The sequence below is a fragment of the Leptodactylus fuscus genome, chromosome 11 (assembly GCF_031893055.1).
Source record: "Leptodactylus fuscus isolate aLepFus1 chromosome 11, aLepFus1.hap2, whole genome shotgun sequence".
Taxonomy (NCBI): Eukaryota; Metazoa; Chordata; class Amphibia; order Anura; family Leptodactylidae; genus Leptodactylus; species Leptodactylus fuscus.
The window spans coordinates 37,031,188-37,053,752 of NC_134275.1; the positions used below are offsets into that span (position 1 = coordinate 37,031,188).

Below are 22,565 nucleotides of genomic sequence, written 5' to 3' on the forward strand. Positions count from 1 at the left end.
GATGTCTAATGTTAGAAAAACATGCTGGCAAAACAGCACCACACCTGCCCATGGGTTGTGTCTGGCATTGCAGCTCAACTTCATTGAAGTGAATGTGGTCAAGCTGCAGTTCCACGCCCAACCTGTGGACTGGTGTGGTGCTGCTGTTTTTCTAATCTTGGAAAACACAGTTATTATACACTAGCATGGGATCAGGGGGTGTATTACAGCATAACCAGGAATATTTGGCATTGAGGGGGTATCATAGGAGAGACATTGATGGCATATCACTAGGATATTTCTGAATGATGGGGACATCCTTGGCAATTGCAAGAACAAAAAGACAGTAAGCGTTGTGACCTCCTGAAGCCAAGGTAAGCTGGATGGTGGCCATATTGGTTGTTACCCAAAAACTATGTAGATAGATGGATAGATAGAATATCAGAGTAAAGCTTCATCTGTCGACACATATCTCTGAATCCTCTTCCATAAAGTACTACAACTCTCAGAACGTCGACAACAATCATGGGAAAAAGGAAGGACAGCTGAGGGTTATCTCTGAGCTGGAGTCAGAACATTATATTCTATGCTTACAGTAATCTGGTTATAGTCAGGATCTTGCCTTCTTATCAGACACAAGGGAGAAGGATATCTGGCACGCTCATGATACAGAGATAACAAAATGATGCAAGCAGTGGCTGGGGACCCGGCGAAGCTGTAAACACGACTAACATGACTGACAGAGCCTCCCTCTGCACAGAGGCGACAGGAGATACAAACTCATCTACACTGTGTAAGGTCACATTTCCTGCAAACAGAAATGGTGTGCAACGTTACTGTGGTAAGGTATGGCGGAAGGAAATGGCTTTTTTTTCTGAGAAAAAATAGATTTTCTTAGAAAAAACATTGGAGGGGAAGAAGATGATAAATTTTAGAGGACGCAGGGGACTTTAGCTGGTAGAAGGAGTGCTGATCTTCTCAACAAGAGTCTATAAGGGTGTTAGGGTGTCAAGGAGAATGTCTTTAGCAACCAGTCTGTCTCAGCTTCAAGTCAAGCCTGAATTGAGTAGGGGTACAGGGCAGCTCAAAACCCTCAAGACTTCTCGGAAGGCTTACATGGTACCTGCTTTTTCTTAGCACAGGTTCCTATTGGGAAACTGATCATCTACACACTTTGAGGAATATACAACTGCAGGCCCTGTTATATATTCCTTTATATATTGCTTTCCTAGTAGTGATTAATAAAATATTAGCTCATGATTCCCTGTACATGTAACAGGTCCAGTCTAGTATAACCTAAACCTCGTATTACATGACAGACTTGGATCATTTGTTGTCCTCCATCTCTCCGGGAGTATGGACAATCCCGTGTTACGTGGCTTGCTTGGTTAGCCTTACAGACAAGTCTAGGTAAACCCATATCTACTGGGTGAAGCAGACGTGTAATGCAGTGTTCGTCATAAAACACCATATCGAAGACCTTCATAATTTGACAAGAAGCCAAAAGAATACTAAAAACTGGAGCAAATGTCCTCGTAACTCACAATTATGAAGGACATTGGCGAGTCAGACATTACACAGATGAGACTTGACTGTACTTTGGCTCTAGGTCATGTCCAAATCATTTTTTGTAGTATGGAAATATTGCAGGAGATATTGTCAGGGTGATGTACTCATCTCCAGGGAACTTCTAAAACTGTAGAGTCTCAAAAGATATCTAATTCAATACATTGCTATGTCCTGAAGATTTCAGCCATTACGACTATTATTTGGAGGAGAGAGATGAACGTTCTTCTATGTAGTTGGGATTTGCCCAAACTTTCATTTGGTCCTTCAAGCCCCTATACACTTAAATGGACGGCTCAGCTAAGCATGCATGTGCTCAAAATGTGGAAAAGGGGAAAAACCGCTTTCAGACACATCTGCCTAGAACAAAGGCAGTCATCATTGAATTCCAAAATGCGTGACCCTTCTTTCCCTCAACATGTGCCATCGAGAGAGTGAGGACACCACCACATACATCAGATGGTCGGCCAGTTCCACTAAAATTGTTGGATTTGGCTTCTGTTCATCTAATGTGGATAGCCACCTTAGAACCCCACATTGAAGCTTAAGAAGACCAAGACCAACCATAATGACTCCAGACTTCAAATAAGACAAGTACAAGCAATTTCCACATTCTTATCTTTAGAGATAACATTAAAGATATAAGGTTCCTGGAACATATCAGGATTTTCAGGATCTAGGGTTTCACAATATTTCCAGTGTGCCACCAGGGATTATAGAGGCATGAAGTGCCAGTCTTATCGGCATTGATAACATAAACAAAGGCAAGGGCTCAGAGATACACTATAGGTGAACCAACCAGATTCCAGGGCCTGCAGGCAGGAACAAGTTTTCCAATCAACACATTCCTAAAATTCTTCAGGGATCACAGAAGGTCAAAGTCCAACCTCACAGTACGAGAAGAAGGTAGAAACAAGACCCACCAAGAATTTGACACAGGCTTACACTTTCTCTTATACAAAAACACCAATTTATGTAATCGCTGATAGATCCCTAAGGTATCCTGCACACGATTCTAGTTTGTATCTGCAATTACAGATAAAAGTACGGGCCCATTCCTTTCTTTGGGACTATACACACAGCCATAGTGGCAAACTTTACAATATACGTGTCTATTAATATGTATATTCTTTTAGTATACAATATATCTTGCTTATATAAGAAGAAACCAAGAGAACAGTGGACTGAATGTAACTAAAAAACCCCACCCAAAATTTGGTATGTTTTATGGACTACTTATAAGAATCCTACTATCAGTCAATGCCAAAAATTTTGTAACCCTATTGCTAAAGGTTATATTTCATTGGTTGCAATGACATGGGGGTACAATCTGATGGCATTATTTTCAGAAAATTTGTCTCATTTCTTGGTGTGGTGTAATCCCCACAACATGATGGCAGATTTTAGTAGATGAGCCCTCCATGTCAGAGGGTTCACTCTCTCCCACCGGTCATACAGCAGCGCCTGAGCTGGGGGTTATTGCTCCTGCTTGTTTGTGAAAACAAAGACACATTATTGAGCTGCGGGGATGGAATTTCTCCAAACTCTAGCATGACAATGGCCGTACCCTCCTCCCTCCTGAGAGGCACAAAAGGACAATAAGATGGATGCCACAATTCCTTCTGTGTAACACTATAGACCTGCGGGTCAGCTGCCTGGTACTGAACCAAAGGGGGGCAGTAAGGAAGGGAACTGCTGCACCTGCAGATAGGGTAGGACAGACAGTCATGGGAAATCGGAGTCTGTACCTTATACCCCAGCTCACCAACAAAAACATTACAAAATGTCATATTCATCTACAAAATTACATAGTATTGCAAATATGGAAACATTGTTCTCCCTTTTTGCTTCACGTAAGGCTGCGCTATCTAAAACAAGGACATCCACAAAGGTTAGCAAGTTTGGCGGGACTTGTCATGACATCAGTACTAAAGATGGCAAGGTGCAGAACCGGTGATGTAAGCAACATAGAATTGGTGGCTGCATCAGTAGTCAGACTGGTTCTCTGGGCTATAGCTCTGAAGCACTGACACTTAACCCCCTGATAGCAGACCAGAAAAGCTTTAACCGGTCACCAATGCATAAAATAAGACTGCAAGCCTCATGAGCAAAAGAATGTTCTGGGGTAAGAATCAACCCCCCAATACCAAATTTTTGGAAGCAAAAGGTTACAAAATGGGGTTTTGATACATTTTTGGCCTTTTTGCATTTTTACTCCAGTTTTGACAAGTGGGTGGGAAGGTTGGCACAGTTGTTATGTCGAGCTAATGTGTGCCGGATTTATCAAAATTACTGCTCTCACTCCAGTAGAAAAGTGGCATAGAAAGGGAGAAACATCTCAGAATAGAAGTGCTAGTCTTAAAGGGGCAGTAATATTGATAACCTGTCTTTTCAAGGGGGACCGACACCTGGGACACCTACTGATCAGCTGGTTTCAGTGCCCACCTCATCTGGGTAAGGGCTGTATAATAAATAGTGGCCGTGCTTGGTACTGCAGCTCAGCCCCATTAATCTAAAGGGTACTGAGCTGATAGCAGGTCGCATTATCAAATGACCATAATGTCACTGGCCTGTAAAGCGAGACTATTGCTGACCCAAACACAGCTGTTACTATGAGCAGCTGATCCGTGGTGGTCCTGGGTATCACAACCCCACTAGTCAGATATTGATGCCCTCTCCTAAAGACAGATCATCAATATTTACTTCCCCGAAAACCAGTCATGCGACATTTCATAAATGTGACCCAAATTCTGCCAGCAGAGATTTGTGATCACACCGCCCCCTCTGTGTATGCAATGTGAATTAACAGGTTGATAAGAAACCGCCTTGTCTCATTGTGTGTACGTGACATGTGTACGATGCAAATGAACAAAGTCTTATATTGCCATATTGTTCTTCCTGTCACAGGTGCCGGATACAGCCTCCTGTTCATACGTAACTAATGCAACTGTTCATACGTAACTAATGCAACGTCTACTGTTATCTTGTTAAACAGCTTACGTAAGAAAAATGGGAGCTGCGGAGGCAACCGGAGGAGATGATAGGTTTGGAGTGAATGACAGGTTAGTGCACCCAACAAAGGCTGGGTCAGGAGTGGAATTATTAAACCACAGGGACAAGTTACTAGAAGAACTGACACTTAACCCCCTGGTAGCAGACCAGAAATGCTTTAACCTGTCACCCGAGACCCCCCCAACCTGACTATATCCAATACCCCCAATGCCAGAACACTCCTCTGCTGACTAGGACAGTAGGAACACATCCTTAAAGCCCCCCATAATAGGGATCCTGATACCAAGGGCTCAGGGATCGGAGGGGGGACTATCCGTAATCACAAAGAGGTGACAGATGGACACAAAGGAAAGCAGTGAACAAAAAAGGGATGTTCTTACATTTCAAGAATTAGGGATTACTGCACTGTAATACAATAGCACAAGTACAGGGCTTAATTTAACCCTTTACCTTGCCCTCATTCCTCTATCCCTCAGTTATGTACAGCTAGGAGGCTGTTAAAGGGGGCCGATAAAGATTGGATTTTCCGGTTTCCATGGCAATGGGAGACGTAGTGGAACCGTGCCGTTTAGTTAACTTTTTCTTTGAGTGACTAGGACCAAAATAGCTGGAAATAACAATGCATTGAGCCCACGCTATGGGAGGGGGGTTGGATTGGTTATCTTGCATGGTGTTCCCACTTGGAAGGAGCACTGGTTTACAAGGTGCAGGGCTAGCCGCCTTAATTGCATTCAGATGTTCTGTTCAACCTCTTGCCTAAAATTTTCCCCTCCAAGCCCCCCACAGCTAGCATCAGGTTTCAGAGGATATTTTGGACACAATGGAAGAATTTAGCAAACATCGCTTTACTGTTATTGCTTTCTTTTGCAGAGGGGAATCGCTCGCCTGCCTGCCCCCTCTCTCCGCCAGGCCCATACGCGTTTGCTCAGCCGCTATCCTTGCTGTTATAGTTGCAGACACGACATGAATGGTTATCACACTCGCTATTCACGAGCTGTACCTTTCCCATGTATGAGAGCGGCGCGGGCAGCCTGGCTTCTCGTGTTCCCTGCTTGATGCAGACAATGGGCTCCTTTTATAAGCAAGCTCTAATGCCCCTTTACTAACAAAGATCTGTCTATGAATACAGCTCCGCTCTTAGTGCTATAGTCACCGGGCATTATATGCAGGTGCAAACTGAACATTGATATCAAATGTAGACAACCTTCCATCACCTCCACAAACTGAAGTTCCTTTCATGGGCGCCTCTCCACCAATTCCGATGCAGTTGGAATTTTTTCTCTAGCCCCCACCATTCCTAAGAAAATGGTGCAGTTAGTTTTGATGCCTGATATCATAACTAAACTCTCTAAAGTCAAGAGGGTGCTGCCAGGCCGGAGCAGGCAAGGGAAATGTGACTCAGAGCTCTAACGCTGACCACCTATGAAACGATCGCTGAGTCACGCCCCCTGACTGATGCCACCCACTATCATATCAGGCATCAAAACTAACTGCACAATTTGCTCAGGAATGGGAAGGGGCTAGAGAAAAAAATTCCATCTGCGCAAGAATCAGTGGAAGGGCAGCTATTGCATGATGAAAAGACCTTGTGTTGGTGGAGATGGTGAAAGGTCTTCTTTAAAACCACCCATTTCTCATTCTATTGGATCAGATCCATGATAAAGTTGCACAGTCTGCTGTCATGTACTCATTACAATTCAGATGAGGGTTGTAGCGTCGAACGGCAACCCTATTATTAATAATGCCCTGTTTGTTTAACTCAGTCTATGATGCAATACCATGTAATCTCCCATTGCCCATGCCGAAAAATGCATCTAAATTTACTTACAGTATGGGTAGCTTTAGTTTCTAAAGTAATAGTCTCAATATGGCCGGCATGTAAAATTCATGAGAACTTAATTTACTCTGAAGACAAACTTTGCCGAGCACTTCAAACGCTTTGTGACTCAGTTATGTCATAAGCTTCAAGACAGCGAGGAACATATAAAAGCTATTTACAGCTCAAATGCATTAATACTGAAGTGAATAACATCTAAGGCAAGTCAAAGAGCGAATGGAATATCATCTTATCCTATCTACTGTCCTTATATGTCCCATACACCTACTGTATATATCATATAACCCTATATATCACAGAGCTCAGCTTCTCTCCTCTATCATATAACCCTATATATCACAGAGCTCAGCTTCTCTCCTCTATCATATAACCCTATATATCACAGAGCTCAGCTTCTCTCCTCTATCATATAACCCTATATATCACAGAACTCAGCTTCTCTCCTCTATCATATAATCCTATATATATCACAGAGCTCAGCTTCTCTCCTCTATCATATAACCCTATATATCACAGAGCTCAGCTTCTCTCCTCTATCATATAACCCTATATATCACAGAGCTCAGCTTCTCTCCTCTATCATATAACCCTATATATCACAGAGCTCAGCTTCTCTCCTCTATCATATAACCCTATATATCACAGAACTCAGCTTCTCTCCTCTATCATATAATCCTATATATATCACAGAGCTCAGCTTCTCTCCTCTATCATATAACCCTATATATCACAGAGCTCAGCTTCTCTCCTCTATCATATAACCCTATATATCACAGCACTCAGCTTCTCTCCTCTATCATATAATCCTATATATATCACAGAGCTCAGCTTCTCTCCTCTATCATATAACCCTATATATCACAGAGTTCAGCTTCTCTCCCTCCATCATATAACCCTATATCTCACAGCTTCTCTCCTTCTATCATATAACCCTATATCTCACAGCTTCTCTCCTCTATCATATAACCCTATATCTCACAGCTTCTCTCCTCTATCATATAACCCTATATATCACAGAACTCAGCTTCTCTCCTCTATCATATACACCTATATATGAGAGCTCAGCTTCTCTCCCTCCATCATATAACCCTATATATCACAGAGCTCAGCTTCTTTCCTCTATCATAGAACCCTATATATCACAGAGCTCAGCTTCTCTCCTCTATCACATAACCCTATATATCACAGAGCTCAGCTTCTCTCCCTCCATCATATAACCCTATACATCACAGCTTCTCTCCTTCTATCATATAACCCTATATATCACAGAGCTCAGCTTCTCTCCCTCTATCATATAACCCTATATCTCACAGCTTCGCTCCTTCTATCCTATAACCCTATATAGCACAGGGCTCAGCTTCTCTCCTATCATATAACCCTATATAGCACAGGGCTCATCTTCTCTCCCACTTTCACATACTGTTCACAAATAGGGCAGCAGAATCACCCGACATGGTCACTAAGTCTGCATGTTTAATATATTGATGCTGGCCACATCCTCGGTTTATAAGGCAGTGGGCCTGGGGCTATCAGGATAATTATTACTATTGTGAAGCTTTAGGGTGTTCTTCAGCCAAGATCGGAAGTCACACTTTAACCACAATGTAGGGTGATTCCTGCAGCCACAAGTGTTTGGGCGGACTGTGGAGAGTTATCCTTTGATGGAAGCTATTTGAGGTCGAGATCCGAGGTGACTTCCACACAGCATGCCCTACCTATTCAATGACTGGGTAACCTAAAGACTTGAAGGCTGTGTATAATGACAAGCTATAACCTTTATACAAGGAATAGCCCGGCCTTCATGTTGCAATCTGAAAACTGGATTTCTCCATTCCGGTATGTAGAAGTGTGGTTGATGTGTAACCTGTCCCAGCTTGGCATGTAACCAGTTAATGGGTGAGTCCAGCTGATATGAGCGTGCATTCCGGAGATAAGCGGCTGCAGGCAGCGCCTGGGACCCCGGGCCGCAGAGCAGGAAGGATTTTTTATGATAAACTAGTAACTTCCTAAACAACAGGATTTGAGAGAGGAAGGACATAAGGACAGAGATGTTATGGACAATTTCCCTGTGGGTTATGATATTTGTAACACTGTACAGTACATAAGGGCAACAAAACATTACGCCAGGCCTATGCAAGTAAATCACCGGCTCGCCATATTATCCCAATCATGGGACCCAAAAGTGAATTCAATCTACCATTGACTTCAGCTTAGTAGGGTAAAATCAGTGAGATATATGTCAAAAGATAGTCAGTTAAAAGTGGATTCCCCTTTAAGGCTTTATTCACACTTTGGCGCTTTACATCCTGGAATGATTTACACCTATTCCATGTCTTTTGCACCTGTTCCATGTCTTTTGCACCTATTCCATGTCTTTTGCACCTATTCCATGTCTTTTGCACCTATTCCATGTCTTTTACACCTGTTCCATGTCTTTTTTTCAACCCATTCCTGATTTTAGCTTAGAAAAACTGATGCAAAACTAAAAACTAAAACGCATCTAGTTTTACCCAAGCCCAACAGCAGTGTCTGAATACACCCCAAGTATCAAAAAAGTTACCATGGAATCCAGCCAGACTCTGCTGCCTGCACTGAAAAAAATAAGCGTCCTGGTTGATATTGCCGCAACTTCGGCCACTGAATCACCATGGAAACCGCGGTGTGAAGCGTAATGCTTGATTTGCTCCGTCAGCACATAAACCCATACCAGAAACCTGAAGGCTCTACGTTTTTTGGAGAGGACTTTGAGGTAGAAGACAAGATTATGCCACGCGAACATACCCTTAAAGGACCGCTCGTGTTTTAGTAAATACTTGCATTTCCCATGAAATAACAATTCACTCTGTGTTATTCCTCAGTTATTCCTCCTGGTAATTTATTAACATATTGACAGCTGGGAGTTGCCAATTACCTTGTCAAGTGAACCTTGTTCAGTGTCAGTGTACATAGGGACTCGCCCCTAACTGGTAACACCCATACATAAATTTCCAAGAGTAATAACAGAGGAACACCAAAACACAAAGCTCAGCTTCTAAATTATTTCATAGAGAATATATACCACACGTATACACACCACTGTGTGTATACACTATGGGCAGTTAACTGCAAAGGAAATGGATTGTCCTTGGGGTCATACACGAGGACACAGTCCGTTTTGAAGGAAAGAATCGGAATTGCGGAGGCTCGAGAATGATTTTGCAACAAAAGGGAAGTTTAGAGGATAAAAAAAAAAAAAAAAGATAAGGCAGATTACTCAATAGTGGCATTGTAGGGATGGGCAGGTGAGACCTGAAGGTTATGAGCAAAAGTAATAAAATCAGACAATACCGCTTTTACTAGCACTGGTTGGTGGGTTATTCAGTAACAACATGAAGGTGCCATTAAGAGTTGTCACACATAGGGTACATAGTTACTATCTAATTAGTTATTATCTAATTTAATGAAACAGCTCTTAAAAGAAAAAAAATATATCATACTGTGTTATGTGTTATTCCCAAGGCACGGCATGGGGTGGTGGGACATGACCCAGTGATTAAACCCCCCCAAAAAAAACAAAAACAAAAAAACAAAACTATTTATGCTCCGCCCCACACGGGTCCTGCACCAATCATAATACAGCTCAGCCAGAATCACATATCGCATATTCATTCATATAGGTCCCAAATGCAGGGCTTCACTACACACAGACAGACGGTCAGGACCATTTTAGGATGTTAGTTAAAGGGAATAAGTGTAAAACCTCATTTATAGGGGTTTCTCCACCTTGTACAATCCCTACTCGTAATAAAAAGTCCCATCACAACATGAGATTACACATGATTAGGAGTAATCTGTAAGGAAATCTAGCATAAGTGTTCAGTTTCTCTGCAGTGCCACCACTGGGAAAAACAAGTATTACACAATGACCATTCAAATCAATGTATTGTGTTGTAATGCAGGACAGGATGGGTCTTCCAGAATGAGGGACACTCTTTCTAAATGCTCTCCACCGCTGGTCAGGGTAGGATCCTGAATAGAAAACTCCATAAGATATATTACAATGGGTTTTCTTAACTGGACAACCCCTTTTACCAGCCAAAGGGTGAGAAGAAGAATGTCATTGTGATGCCCTGGTTTTTCTATAAAGATCTCAATGTATGGCTCCATGAAAGAGTATAGAAACGGGCATGACGTAAATACTCTGCCAATGTATGGTGTGAATAGTATCTTGGAACTATCAGTACCTGGCAGATAATGTATGCACACACAAGCTTCTGAGGTTATTGGTTAACAGGTTTGACTGTCTTAGGTGTTTGTATTGGACCCAACAAGTGCTATACTGGTCTGGATAATGTTTGCTCACGTGGGCAACACGCATAAACCTGATATGAGGCTGCGATGTCAGATTCTGAAATCCTCAGCCGTATTCACTGGTTCAGTATGGTTTTTCCTCTGGATGGATCAAGGCTTCTCAACAGCCAACAAAAACAGTTAATAACTGAGACTTACACCTTGACAGACTGATCACCCCTGACCTTTTTCTATTCTTAGGTGCATGCTCACCCCACCCTTGTATGTTTGTAGGTGACATAACACTTCTCATACACATATACCAACAAAACCAAACACCTTCCTGAATCACCCAGGATCAGTGGCTACAGATCTATAGGCTACCATGTATAAGAGTAAAGAAGGCTCTGAATAAACAGGTCTACAGCTTCAGTCATAGGGATAAATGCATTTTACCTTGCTACGCCCTTCACTGAAATGCAGGGAGCACCTAGGTTTGTAAAGACAAATATCGGATTTCATTTTCCAAGGTCTGAAACAATGCAAGGTGAGTGACAAACCACGTGAGGAGGAACGTCAGGCATTCAGCGGTGCGATCGGAGAGCATAGTGACTATTGTATTTCTTCTATGCCATTGCCAACGCACCTTGTGAATTCAGTACACACTGTCCTAGCAACGCGCTGTCACTGTGCCATATACCTGTATGAAGCACAGAGGTCACCTCTCCATATCACCTGTCAACTAGTTCCCATATTGCACCACATGATCTATACCTACAACATGTCTGGCCATGCAATAACCACATAGCATATTCTTATCAGAAAAACGAAGTTGTTTTCTCAGCTGACATCACTTTTTTGGCCCAGCTGGACGACAACAAAATATTTATGTTTGGCTGAAATCACACATACCGTTTTTGATGCAGTTTTTTGGACCAAAGCCAAAAAGTGGATGTAGCCGAAAGCAGAAGTATGTATTCCCCATGGCTTTTTAATACACCTTAAAAAAAAATTCATGAAATACTGACAATAAAAGGTGTATGTGTGACTCAGCCTTTAAAGTGGAAACCATCAGCAAGGGTAACCCCACTTCCAAATGTTGATACAACCATGCTTCAGGTCCTACAGAGTACCTGCTGGCTCTAAAAGCAGGCATACGCTTTCTACAGCTGTTGGCTAAGCTATACGTTTTCAGAATCAGGCCTTGAACTTCATCCTTTTACTAGCCCAGTATCTGGGGTAATAGCACAACCCTATATGCATAAAATATTCAGCCACCCCTCCAAAATCAGTGGGTTCGGCTGACTTTACTATCGGTATGGGGCTGGGGGCATTCAGGTTATTTCACGTTACCCCCTCTCCACAGAACAGGGGGTAAATTACTGATCTGTGAGGTTCCAGTTGTTCCCATTGATCATGAGAATGGGGGTTCAAGTGAACTCACTTTTATGGGGTGCCGAACATAGGTGAGTGCTGTACTGACTAAACAGAGTGGCAGCAGGAATACCTGACCTGCCTCGCCATTCATATGGGGGACTGGGACCTCCATCCTCATTACTGGCTGGGGTTCCATCGCTAGGACCTCCACCAATCGGCAAGTTACCCCGATCATGTGGATAGGGAGTAACTTTATATAAGCAGAATACTCCTTTAACACATAAGTAACCAATGTTTGAGCCCATATCTCGCTCCACCCTGAACATGCCCAACTCTCCAAACATATGATACATGTATGGTGGAGCCAGGCAAACGTCTTGTGAATGGGAAAAGCAGAAAGATCAGATCAGTCCTAGGCCGTGGCTTTTCACATACGCAGAAGTAGCTCTGCTTCATGTGACTGTCAAAATTACCATCAATATCAAAAGAGCCTTTATATTTCCTTGGCAAAAGCTGAAGAGTCTCAGAATCAGCAAGGAGCTTCAGGACCTGCAAAATGACAGATCGAAAGATGTTGATCACCCAAGACAATGAGCTATCTGACCACCACGGCTGGATTGTGGGCCATCAGCATCTTCTGGATGGGTTCAGCCGTCTTATCAGGAAGGTCCATAATGTAGATTAGCATTTAATTATTAACGCGTTTCGATCGCAACATTTCTGCAGTGCATTACGGAACTGCAGATCAATAAAGAGTTAATAAAGGACATGGAAACAAGATGGAGATTATAAAACAATTGGGTACTACCCCTAGGTGAATGCCTGACCCAACAATGACTCCAGTTGCACATACGCAGAAATTCAGGAGTCTGCGACTATGTGTCTATGACACGTCAGCCCCTGCTAATGTGACATTTACCCTATATAGAGGTTTCCACTGACTGGTATGGAAGAAGTAGAAAGCAAGCATATAACCCCAAGATGGGCCTTGTGGCCTTGTGCTATATATTTATGTGTGTGTGTGTGTGTGTGTGTGTGTGTGTGTGTGTGCTAAATATTTATGTGTGTGTGTGTGTGCGCGTGTGTGACTCCTGTTAGGAAGAAGGATAACAACATGGCAGACTGTCCTATGTAATACAGTAGTGACGTGGATAAAACCATCCCATGACACCGTGTCACAGCAAATCGGCGCTTTTTTTTGTTGTTGTTGATTTTAACCCACAAAACCATGCAGCCATTAAGAATTGTCTTGAAGTAAAACCCCAGGTCAGATCAGATTTCAACCACCCGGCAGGCGCTAAGTGTGGTCTTACCCACAGGCCGGGGCGACATGTAGTTGTGCAACGCAAACTGCATAATGTACAAAATATGAAAAATAAACCAAAAACAAATATATCTAACTATAAATGCTATATATTATATGTTATATGTATCATAACATGCACAAAATATAATATAAAGCTAAACAAAATCCAAAAAAATATAATAAAAATGCATAAAAAAAGATCTTGCAATGATACTGAACAGTGTCACGTTGCAACCTGCACGGTGCCACGACCGTGACTCAAAAGTTAGCTGAAATCCAATCTGATCTGCAATCTTAACAGGGTTTTCCAGGACTTCATTATTAATGATCCAGTCTTAGGATATGTCATCAATACCAGATTGATAGGGGTCTGACTCCCCCAAAGATCAGTTGTTTGATCCAGCAGCATCCGCATCGGTTCCACTTTACAGGCCTGTTGCGTCATGTTCATTAGCTCAGCCCATTCAAGTGACTAGAGCCGAGTTGCAACACCAGGCACAGCCACTAAACAATGTATGGCGCTGTCTTTAGTAATTAGAGGCCACAGATGTCAAATAGCTGTTCGGTGGGGGGAGTTGGACCCCCATCATTCTGATACTTATTACTTTTACTTAGGATAATCCTGCAAAACCCCTTAAAATCGCCATGTAGTCCGACCATTATTGATAAGGGGCACACAGGCAGCCAAATGTCAATTACTTTCCAAATTACAAAATGATAACATGGAGAAAAAAAAAATAACGTAATGCTAGATCAGAATAGCAGAGCTGTCCGCAGTCAGACTAAAGGAAGGGATCCAAAGAGAGACATCTAATAGACAACTTTACCAAAAACAAAGAGGATGTAGCAGAGCTGAAGATGTGATGGAAACAATCTGTACATATAATATGATAAGATAGCTCAGCTAATGGATGCCAAGTGACAAACTCAGCTCTGCTACATCTGCAACAACCACAGCCGCTTACAGTAATAACACAGATAGGGTCAATAAACTTGTGTATTATAACATCAGATTCCCAGGAAATTCTCCTAATATTCCATCTCATTGTGGTTCAGCAATTCCCATGCCCTTACAGACGTCAGCGGGTTCTTGGCTTATCCGGAGTCCAAGCCCGTGTCTTATACTCAGTATTTACCCAAGATCATTGTTTGTAAGGCAGCGGGTGCAACTAAACCTCACATCTGTGTGTCGCTCCACCCTGCAGGTGTGAACAGGGACCAAAGGGTAAATGAAAGATTAACTCATACACTGCCCTGACTTATCAACAGGGGACAGGCAGAACCACACGAGCCACTGTAAAGAGCTAAATGATGCATGAACTGCCTCACTGCTAAAAGGAAGATGCTGTCATACGGGATCTGATAAATTATAGAGAGCCAGAAATGGCTAAATCTGATCATTTAGGCCGCAGCAGATCCGTGTGGGCAATGGGTTTATAAAAACTTTAGGTAGTATAAAAACAGACAGGTCTATCAATCATTCAAGAGTCATGTCGTAGGTCATGTGCTCCGTGTGGCGAAGCTATGAAACTGCAGGTCAGATTCCTGGGTGAAGCACACGACTAATGAACTGTATATTGTACAGTGTGCCAGGCCGAAAGACATGAGATGAATGAGCAATACGGACCAGAGAGAGGCGGCTTTGTAGATGGACTGACATTCACATGTTAATATTTCTGAGAATCTTTGCAACAAAAGCTGGAGTTAGCTCTGCCACTAAACTGCTACATCTATGGGGGGTAGGGGTTGCGCTCACACCTGGGACCAAATGCCTAAGGGGCCCCAAATGGTGCCCTGCAGCACTCTGAATGGCAGGGGACAAGGCTGAGGGAGGGCTACAAAATTAGCATTAGGTGCTACATAATTGGGCTTGCTCATTTAAATCCTATTCTATACAGCCGCATTCACATTCCGTAATTTTTGCAATTTTCTTGCTGCAGTTTTTTTTTTTTTTTTTTACATTTCTGTGCTTTTAAATGCAGGAAAACACAACTTAACAAAATGCCTGTGTTTTACTGCGTTTTGCAATGCAGTTATTTGCCACATGTTGTCTTGAAGGTGAAATACATTTGTATATGTGTTTAATCTGCAAATAAAAATAAAAACCTACACACCCAAGAACGACATAAAAAAACTGCGGTAATATGCATGTGTGTGCATTGAACCTTAAGGTCAGGTAAGATTTACTATAACTCAGATGTTATCCCTGAAGTCTATGCGAATCCCTGACTGGTGTACATTTATATTTTGGCCCATGGGACCTTGCAAGAGACCCCGTAATTATTATGAGGGCGGCAAATTAAGTGGCAGATTTTAATAAATCCTGTTGGCTTATGCCACGGTCTTGTCCACTGCTGGATGTGCCTAGCCAAAAAAAGTATATGTATTTATTATGCTTACTTATATAGCGCCATCATATTCCACAGTTCTTTACAAACATTGACAGTCACTGTCCCATATAGGGCTCACAATCTACATTCCCTATCTGTATGTCTTTGGTGTGTGAGAAGAAACCCACACAAACACGGGGAGAACATACAAACTCCTTGCAGATGTTGTCCTTGGCAGGATTTGAACCTAGGACTCCAGTGCTGCAAGGCTGCAGTGCTAGCCACTGAGCCACCATGCTGCCCCTATGGCCTATATCTATGGTCGCTTCACTGCTTACATGTTTATAGGTGCCCATTTAACTGGAAGGAGCCATCCAATCCCTTTCACCTTCAGGGTATGTTCACACAGGACTGATACTCAGCAGAATATCCCCAAACGGTGCAGTTTTTGATGCAGATGTTGTAGTATAATTATTGCAAGTGTGTTGCCTATTTCACCCCATGCATTAGATTGGAGGAAATTTGCAATGAAATACTGCAACATACATGGACATGCTACAAATTAGAAAAAACACACTGTAGGTCAATTTACGCTACAGATTATTTTATGCCGCATGAGAATGATATTATGTAAAATCTTCATCCACTTTACTGATGCTACGATAAACCGAGTGTTGTCCACATGCAATCCTGCGGGGAAAAAAATCTGCAGTGTATTCACTATGTGTGGACATATCCTTATAGCAAGCTGTACCGGTGCATTCTTTTGCCTGAAAGCTGTCAAAGCACTACAAGTTCCAGGATGCCCGGTCAGTGACTACCCAGCAGGCCACACTGGGACTTGTTAGTAAACATGACAGAGGGGAGTCCTGATAGAAGCTTTCAGTCGTTTCAGTCTGTGCTATCTAACCTGAGCCCTGTACGGGCAGGTATTAGGTAAGAAGGGTAAAGGGCATGTCGGGACCAGCAGGTACCAGCCTCACCTGTACAAACACAGACACTGCTCAGTGCAGGCGTGGGGCTTCTACCTGCAGAGTGCCGCGTCATGGAAACCTACACACACCTGTATGGAAATGTACAGTTTCACCCTGACAGTTATACCCAAAAAAAAACAAAACAGAAAAGCAGCACATACATGGATAGAAAATTGTAACATGTACATATTATAATCTCATTACAGTGGGGATTAAAGGGGCATGTCCCCCTAGAAATAAAATACACCCCCACTAAACCCCATGGTCCCAGGATCGGCTTCTGTCAAATTCTACAAAGACTATTCAGCTGTTTCTCAGTTACATCTGTCTCTTCCTTTTCCGAAAGTGACAATAGGCCGTCATTACGACTCCCTTGGGGGTTATCACCCCACATTTCCCAGGCCTCTGAATAACAAATCTGCCTAGTTATTCGGCCAGGCATCTTGCACTCCCATGCCGCTACAGAGCTGGGTACACCTGCCATTCGAAGGCTTGGAAAGGATGGTCTGCAAAGTGCAAGTGTTTTTACACAGCATTTCCAGAAACAGAAATAAAAGATGGCCAACGAGAATATGATCAACTTGAGAAGATGAAGAAGAGAATTTATGACCACTGTACACTGTCTCACAACGTCATGGCTCTTAGGACAGGCAGATGTAGCAGAGCTGAGTTAGTCACTGGTCACAATGGACAATGATACAGCAATGTAAACCTACTGCAGCCACAAAGTTATAAGACAAGTTCAACACTGCTACAGCTTAACCAAGCATCAGAAGCTCATTTATTACCACTATGTGCACCAGTTCCTATACCCTTACCCCTATACATGGGAGCTTATACACTGTTATACTGGCAGCTTATTTGTACTCCTTTGTGTAACAGATCTTATACCCATTTATGTGGCAGCCCATATACCATTACCTGCTGACATACCTATACAACCTTACTTGACAGCTTATATTATTAACCCCTTATGTTATAGTTCTTTACCCGCTTCTCTGGCAGCTCATATACTCTTACCCCTGATGTGGCAAATTTTGTACCCATACCCCCTTGTTTGATAGATTATATACCCTTACCCCCTTGTGTGGAATATATATATATATATATATATATATATATATATATATATATATATATTTTACCCATTGTGTGTGGCTCATATACCCTTACCCCCTTGTACAACAGATTTTATACCTTTACCGACTTGTGTGATAGCTTATATACCCATATCACCTGGTGTGGCACCTCATATACCCTTACCCTCTTGTGTGACACTTCACATATCCTTACCCCTTGCTTGACAGCACTTATTATCACACCCTTATGTGATACCCCATACTCCTTTACCCCTTGTGTAGCAGCCCATATACTGTTAACCCCTGTGTTGCATGCTATATACAGTTAACCTCTTGAGTTGCAGTTCCCCTTTTATGCAACAGATTATATACCATTACACCTTTGCTTGACATCTCATAACTTTACCCCCTTGTGTGACACCTCATACACCTTTACCCTCTTGTGTGGCAGATCATATACTATTAACCCATGTGTGGCATGTTCTATACACTTAACCACTTGTGTACCATCTCACATATTCTTACTCCGTTGGATCACTGTTGACTGATACACAATTTGCACAATTAAAGTTCTGGGGGTAATTTTATGCCCCACTAAAGGGCGATATAACCTCTATTTAAAGGATAAGCAATCCAGGACTATCTAACTTTCAACTGCAAATGGAGGCAGCCCAATAAAAGTGCTAAGTATACACCTAACAAAAGACACAAATGAGGACATTCACATCTCACTGGGAGTAACCAGGTCAGCTATTCAGAAAGAAATATTCAGCCAAAGACACTCAGTTTCTGGCCAGTACAAATAGTCTTGACCGGTCACTTCCCATGAACCTACCTGCTAGACAAGCTGACAAAGTCCCCTCCATCCAGCAGCCTGACCTTACAGAAGAGGACCCCATTCACGAAGGGAACGGCCGTCAGCTCCTCCAGGTTGAAGATCGTCTGGAACTTAAATTTCTTCTTCTTGGTCAGGAAAGCCATGAGTGACCCACGAAGGCAAGGAAAGTGTTAGGTTAAGAGAAAGCAGATGGAGCTTGGAGAGTTGGGAAGGAGGAGGGGGATAAGAAGGAATTCTCTCCCTTGTTTCAAAAAGAAGGCAAGCTCTGGATCGTCAAAGTCCTCTATCGCCCGTCAACTTCTATGTATCTGTGATTGGGGTGTCCGGCCCCTCTCCAGGAATGGATGCCCCAAGAACTGATTGAGAAGAGGAATGATCTTTGGAGCATCTCCAGGGGTAGTAGGACTGGACCCGCAAACTCCAAACCAGCAGAGATGGGGTCCCTTCAATTTCTTCGCTCTCCCTGTCTTGGAGGGGACAAGGTTTCTTCCTGGTGACCTCCACAGGCAGACGGTGCAAGGATGATGCGTGGCTTTACTTATCTCCAACAGGACGTGCAATCTGGTAGCAGGGAGAGCTCTCGGCTTGTTCCTCCTGAGGCTGTGGAGGTTCAGCCAGTGATCAGCAGGAATCTGAACTCAGCACTGGGCTGCTAAAGACTCCTCCTCTACCGGCTCAGTGGGAGGTGGAGGGGGAGGAGGGACGATTTCGCTCTGTATCCAGCACCCTTCTTCTTCTTTTCATAGGCACATCATCACCCTCATCATCATCGGCAGCACTGCAACAAAACAAACACATCACTGTCTGAGAAAGAGCCGGCAAAGGAAAAACAATCTGTAGGCAACAGAAACGTCAGCCTCTTAAGAGGGAAGCCGGGCATAGCTTATGGTCCAAGATCACCAATGCTCTACGTACAATCATATTAGTGTTTGATGTATGTGTGGGAAAGAAATCCTATTCTATATCTTGAGGTATCCATATGTCCCTATTCACACAATGAAGGTTAAAACACTGTCCTCTGTACATTTGGTATGATTTTTTTTTTTCTTTTTTAGCAGTGTGGAACAGTATAGTGAGCTGAGATATAGCATGCAGAGGTATAAAGTAACTATAATGGGAGCCTATAGGTGATGGAGTGACATCCTAGTGCATTATGTTATCCAATTACCTCTTTGGGGGCTTCTGTTCTGTTCCTATCAAACGGAGCAGGATAGGATATGCTCTATTTCCACTGGCACAGAACGGACCATTGGACATCCCCTCGGACATTAACACGGGGCCTTAGCGTTGTGCTTGGCCTCCCCATTCACCTGTTTACATCACTTCTAGAGTCCATATTTGGTATATACACTGGGAACAACTCCGTATACTCCCCATCCCCCAAGAGCTTTTTATGGACAGATCCTACCATACGCCTATACAGTGGGATACATTGCAATCTTTGGGAATAAATATATGGCAGAAGCTTCTCTGGTGTATACACCAAATTTAGATTGAAAACGTCACATGACCAGGGTATTTAGTGGTTCTGGCTTGCAAATACTGAGCAGAAAACTGCTGTGTGAATGAGGTCTCAAATAGAGAAAGTCTTGTAAGATCTGTGGTGGATTAAAGAAAATGTATCATCAGCAGCAGCGGAGCTAACAATCTAATTTCCTTACATTAAGTAAATGCTACAAAACATCAAATAAATAGAAATCATCAACAAATTTTGAAGGTCACTGATTGTGAAGCCCAAGTGGACATGGCTAAATATTAACACTTCATGATGGCCTCTTGCTGTACACAGCAGTAAAACATAGAAAATGGCACTATCAATGGCCAATATCTTGAACAGTACTCGCTCATCTCTAAGATTCTTTTCCCTTCCGTCCCTAGCATCAAAGAGGAAAGCTTCTACAGTCTGTTTATAAGGAGGGGTCCTTTTACTCAGGAAGGGGGTGAGCGCTGCAGTCTCTTCACTGCATACCAAGCACTGTACATTGTATAACGGCTATGCTTGGCACTGCAGCTCAGCCCCATTCACTTGATGGGACTGAGCTGCAAAATGTCACATGGCCAATGAACATGACATCACTGGCCGGTGACGCAGAAGCAGCTCTCACCGAAGTCCCACTGCCACTTCGAGCAGATGGTCTGTGATGGTCCCAGGTATCAGACCCCCACCATCAAGTATTAATAAGATATCCTAAGAAGAGGACGATAATACTGAACTCCTGGAAAACACTTTTAAAGAAAAAGAGGAGCATTATCAACTAAAGTGCAAAAAGGACCATGCAAAATATATGTAAGAAAGCTATAAAATGCATCCAGGGTGCAGCCTATAAGACACATGCAGCAGCCTGCGCTTGTGAGTGGGCTCTGCTACAAATGCTCATTGTTCTATGTATAGGGATACACATCACGCTATGGCTGCCCACACTTGTGAACAGAATCATATTCATCCCAGCACAGAATCGCAGAGTCATGTGTGCTGGCATATGTGAAGACAAGACAAGCAGCCGTGTTTATACAGCAACGCAGCAAGACTGCATAATGCACAGCAAACAGATAAAATATACGCGATTCTAGGAAAATAGTAAGAAATCTCTCAAACATCAATTCCCAATTGTGTTAATAGGACACAGCATATTGGGCTTGTTAGTTGAGCAGTTTTCTGCAGAGGTGCCGGAGCTTTGTTCAATAGGGTACTCTAGCCATAGACATATTAGGCGTATACATAGGAACCACAGTAGGTATTCACTCAGTGGGGATATGAATGCTACAAAAGCTTCTTCTGATTACCGTAAATAAAAAGTTGCACTTGGGCTGCAATAAAAGTCTAGCTGGCTCTAGGGTGCCCACTATGGCAACTAAAAAAACCCACAAGTTTCAAAGACAGTGTAATGCAAATCATGGCTGGTATCTATCAAATTTGCATTCCCATTTTGTTCATTATTTTGGGTCAAGTCCAGCTAGTCAACAAAAACTAAAGCGGATATTATCAGACAAGGCCATGGCATGGCCTCTGGGAAGACATGTCACCATTACAAAACCTATCCTCCTTGGTCTCAGGAATAAAAGGCAAGACAGATATGACGGCATTATTGATAGAGAATCATGGTGCTTGTGCATTTACGTGCTAAGAGGTGGACATCAGACAAGATGAAACGTACAGCGTGTTCTACTTTGTTCTGTCCGGCTCTTATATCCGTCAATGTAACAAAGAAGAGAGGGAAACAATGGCTGATGTTCCTACACTTCTGTGTCCCACGTACATCAGTTTGATAGTTTTCTATTTTGTATTCGTGGAACAAACCTTAAAGGGACGCTCCACGAAATGTTGTCAGATATCCTGATGTGTGAAGCTGTTGCATGGTAAGAGTCTAAGCCATGACCATTGATTTGGTGGGTTGTTGTGCAGTTCTTTAAGATGGGGCCTATTTTTGGCCACAGGAATGGTATGTAGCATGTCTGTCACTGGTGTGAATCATTCATCCAGCGACCTTTATATACTTTATATTGCAAAAGTAGTGGTTGTTTCCGGTTATGTAGTTATGTCCAACAAACATGGCGGTAGAAACGTCCAGCCACAGATGCCAGGATTGGTGGAAAGTTATATAGTGTTTGGTCTATACCAGCAATGACATGCATACAGGAACCGCATTCCCCACTGGGTGGAGCCAGGAGACAGAGCCCAGCCTTCCTGCCAAAGAAGTCAGGTTGGACACATACATTCACTGAGCTGGTACCTGTCTTTAGTGAGCCAGAGCGTCAAGTTGTTGCAATGGAGCTGCAAGGTAGTCCCGGCACCATCATGCAGGTCTTACAGAAGTGTTGCTGAACTGTTGCAACCATTACCCCGATATAGTTTATTGGGAGAAACGCGGTTTGAGGGGAACAATTCAATTGCGCCTACTGGCAACTTTAACATACAAGTGCCTTTGTGACCCTTGCGAACCCACCACCCATGGAGAATAATCCAGCAATGCTAATAATAAAAAATGGCTATTCCCTTT

General features: G+C 42.9%; 1 protein-coding gene across 1 annotated transcript in view; it reads right to left on the reverse strand.

Annotated features, from left to right (window-relative positions):
- Window positions 1-22,565, reverse strand: part of EEIG1 (estrogen-induced osteoclastogenesis regulator 1) — a 47,015-nt gene that overhangs the window by 19,071 nt on the left and 5,379 nt on the right. Inside the window, exon 2 of the mRNA XM_075259560.1 lies at window positions 18,565-19,345. Within this exon, the coding sequence (XP_075115661.1) occupies window positions 18,565-18,710 (146 nt within the window). The 5' untranslated portion in view covers window positions 18,711-19,345. The remainder of the gene's footprint in view (window positions 1-18,564; window positions 19,346-22,565) is intronic.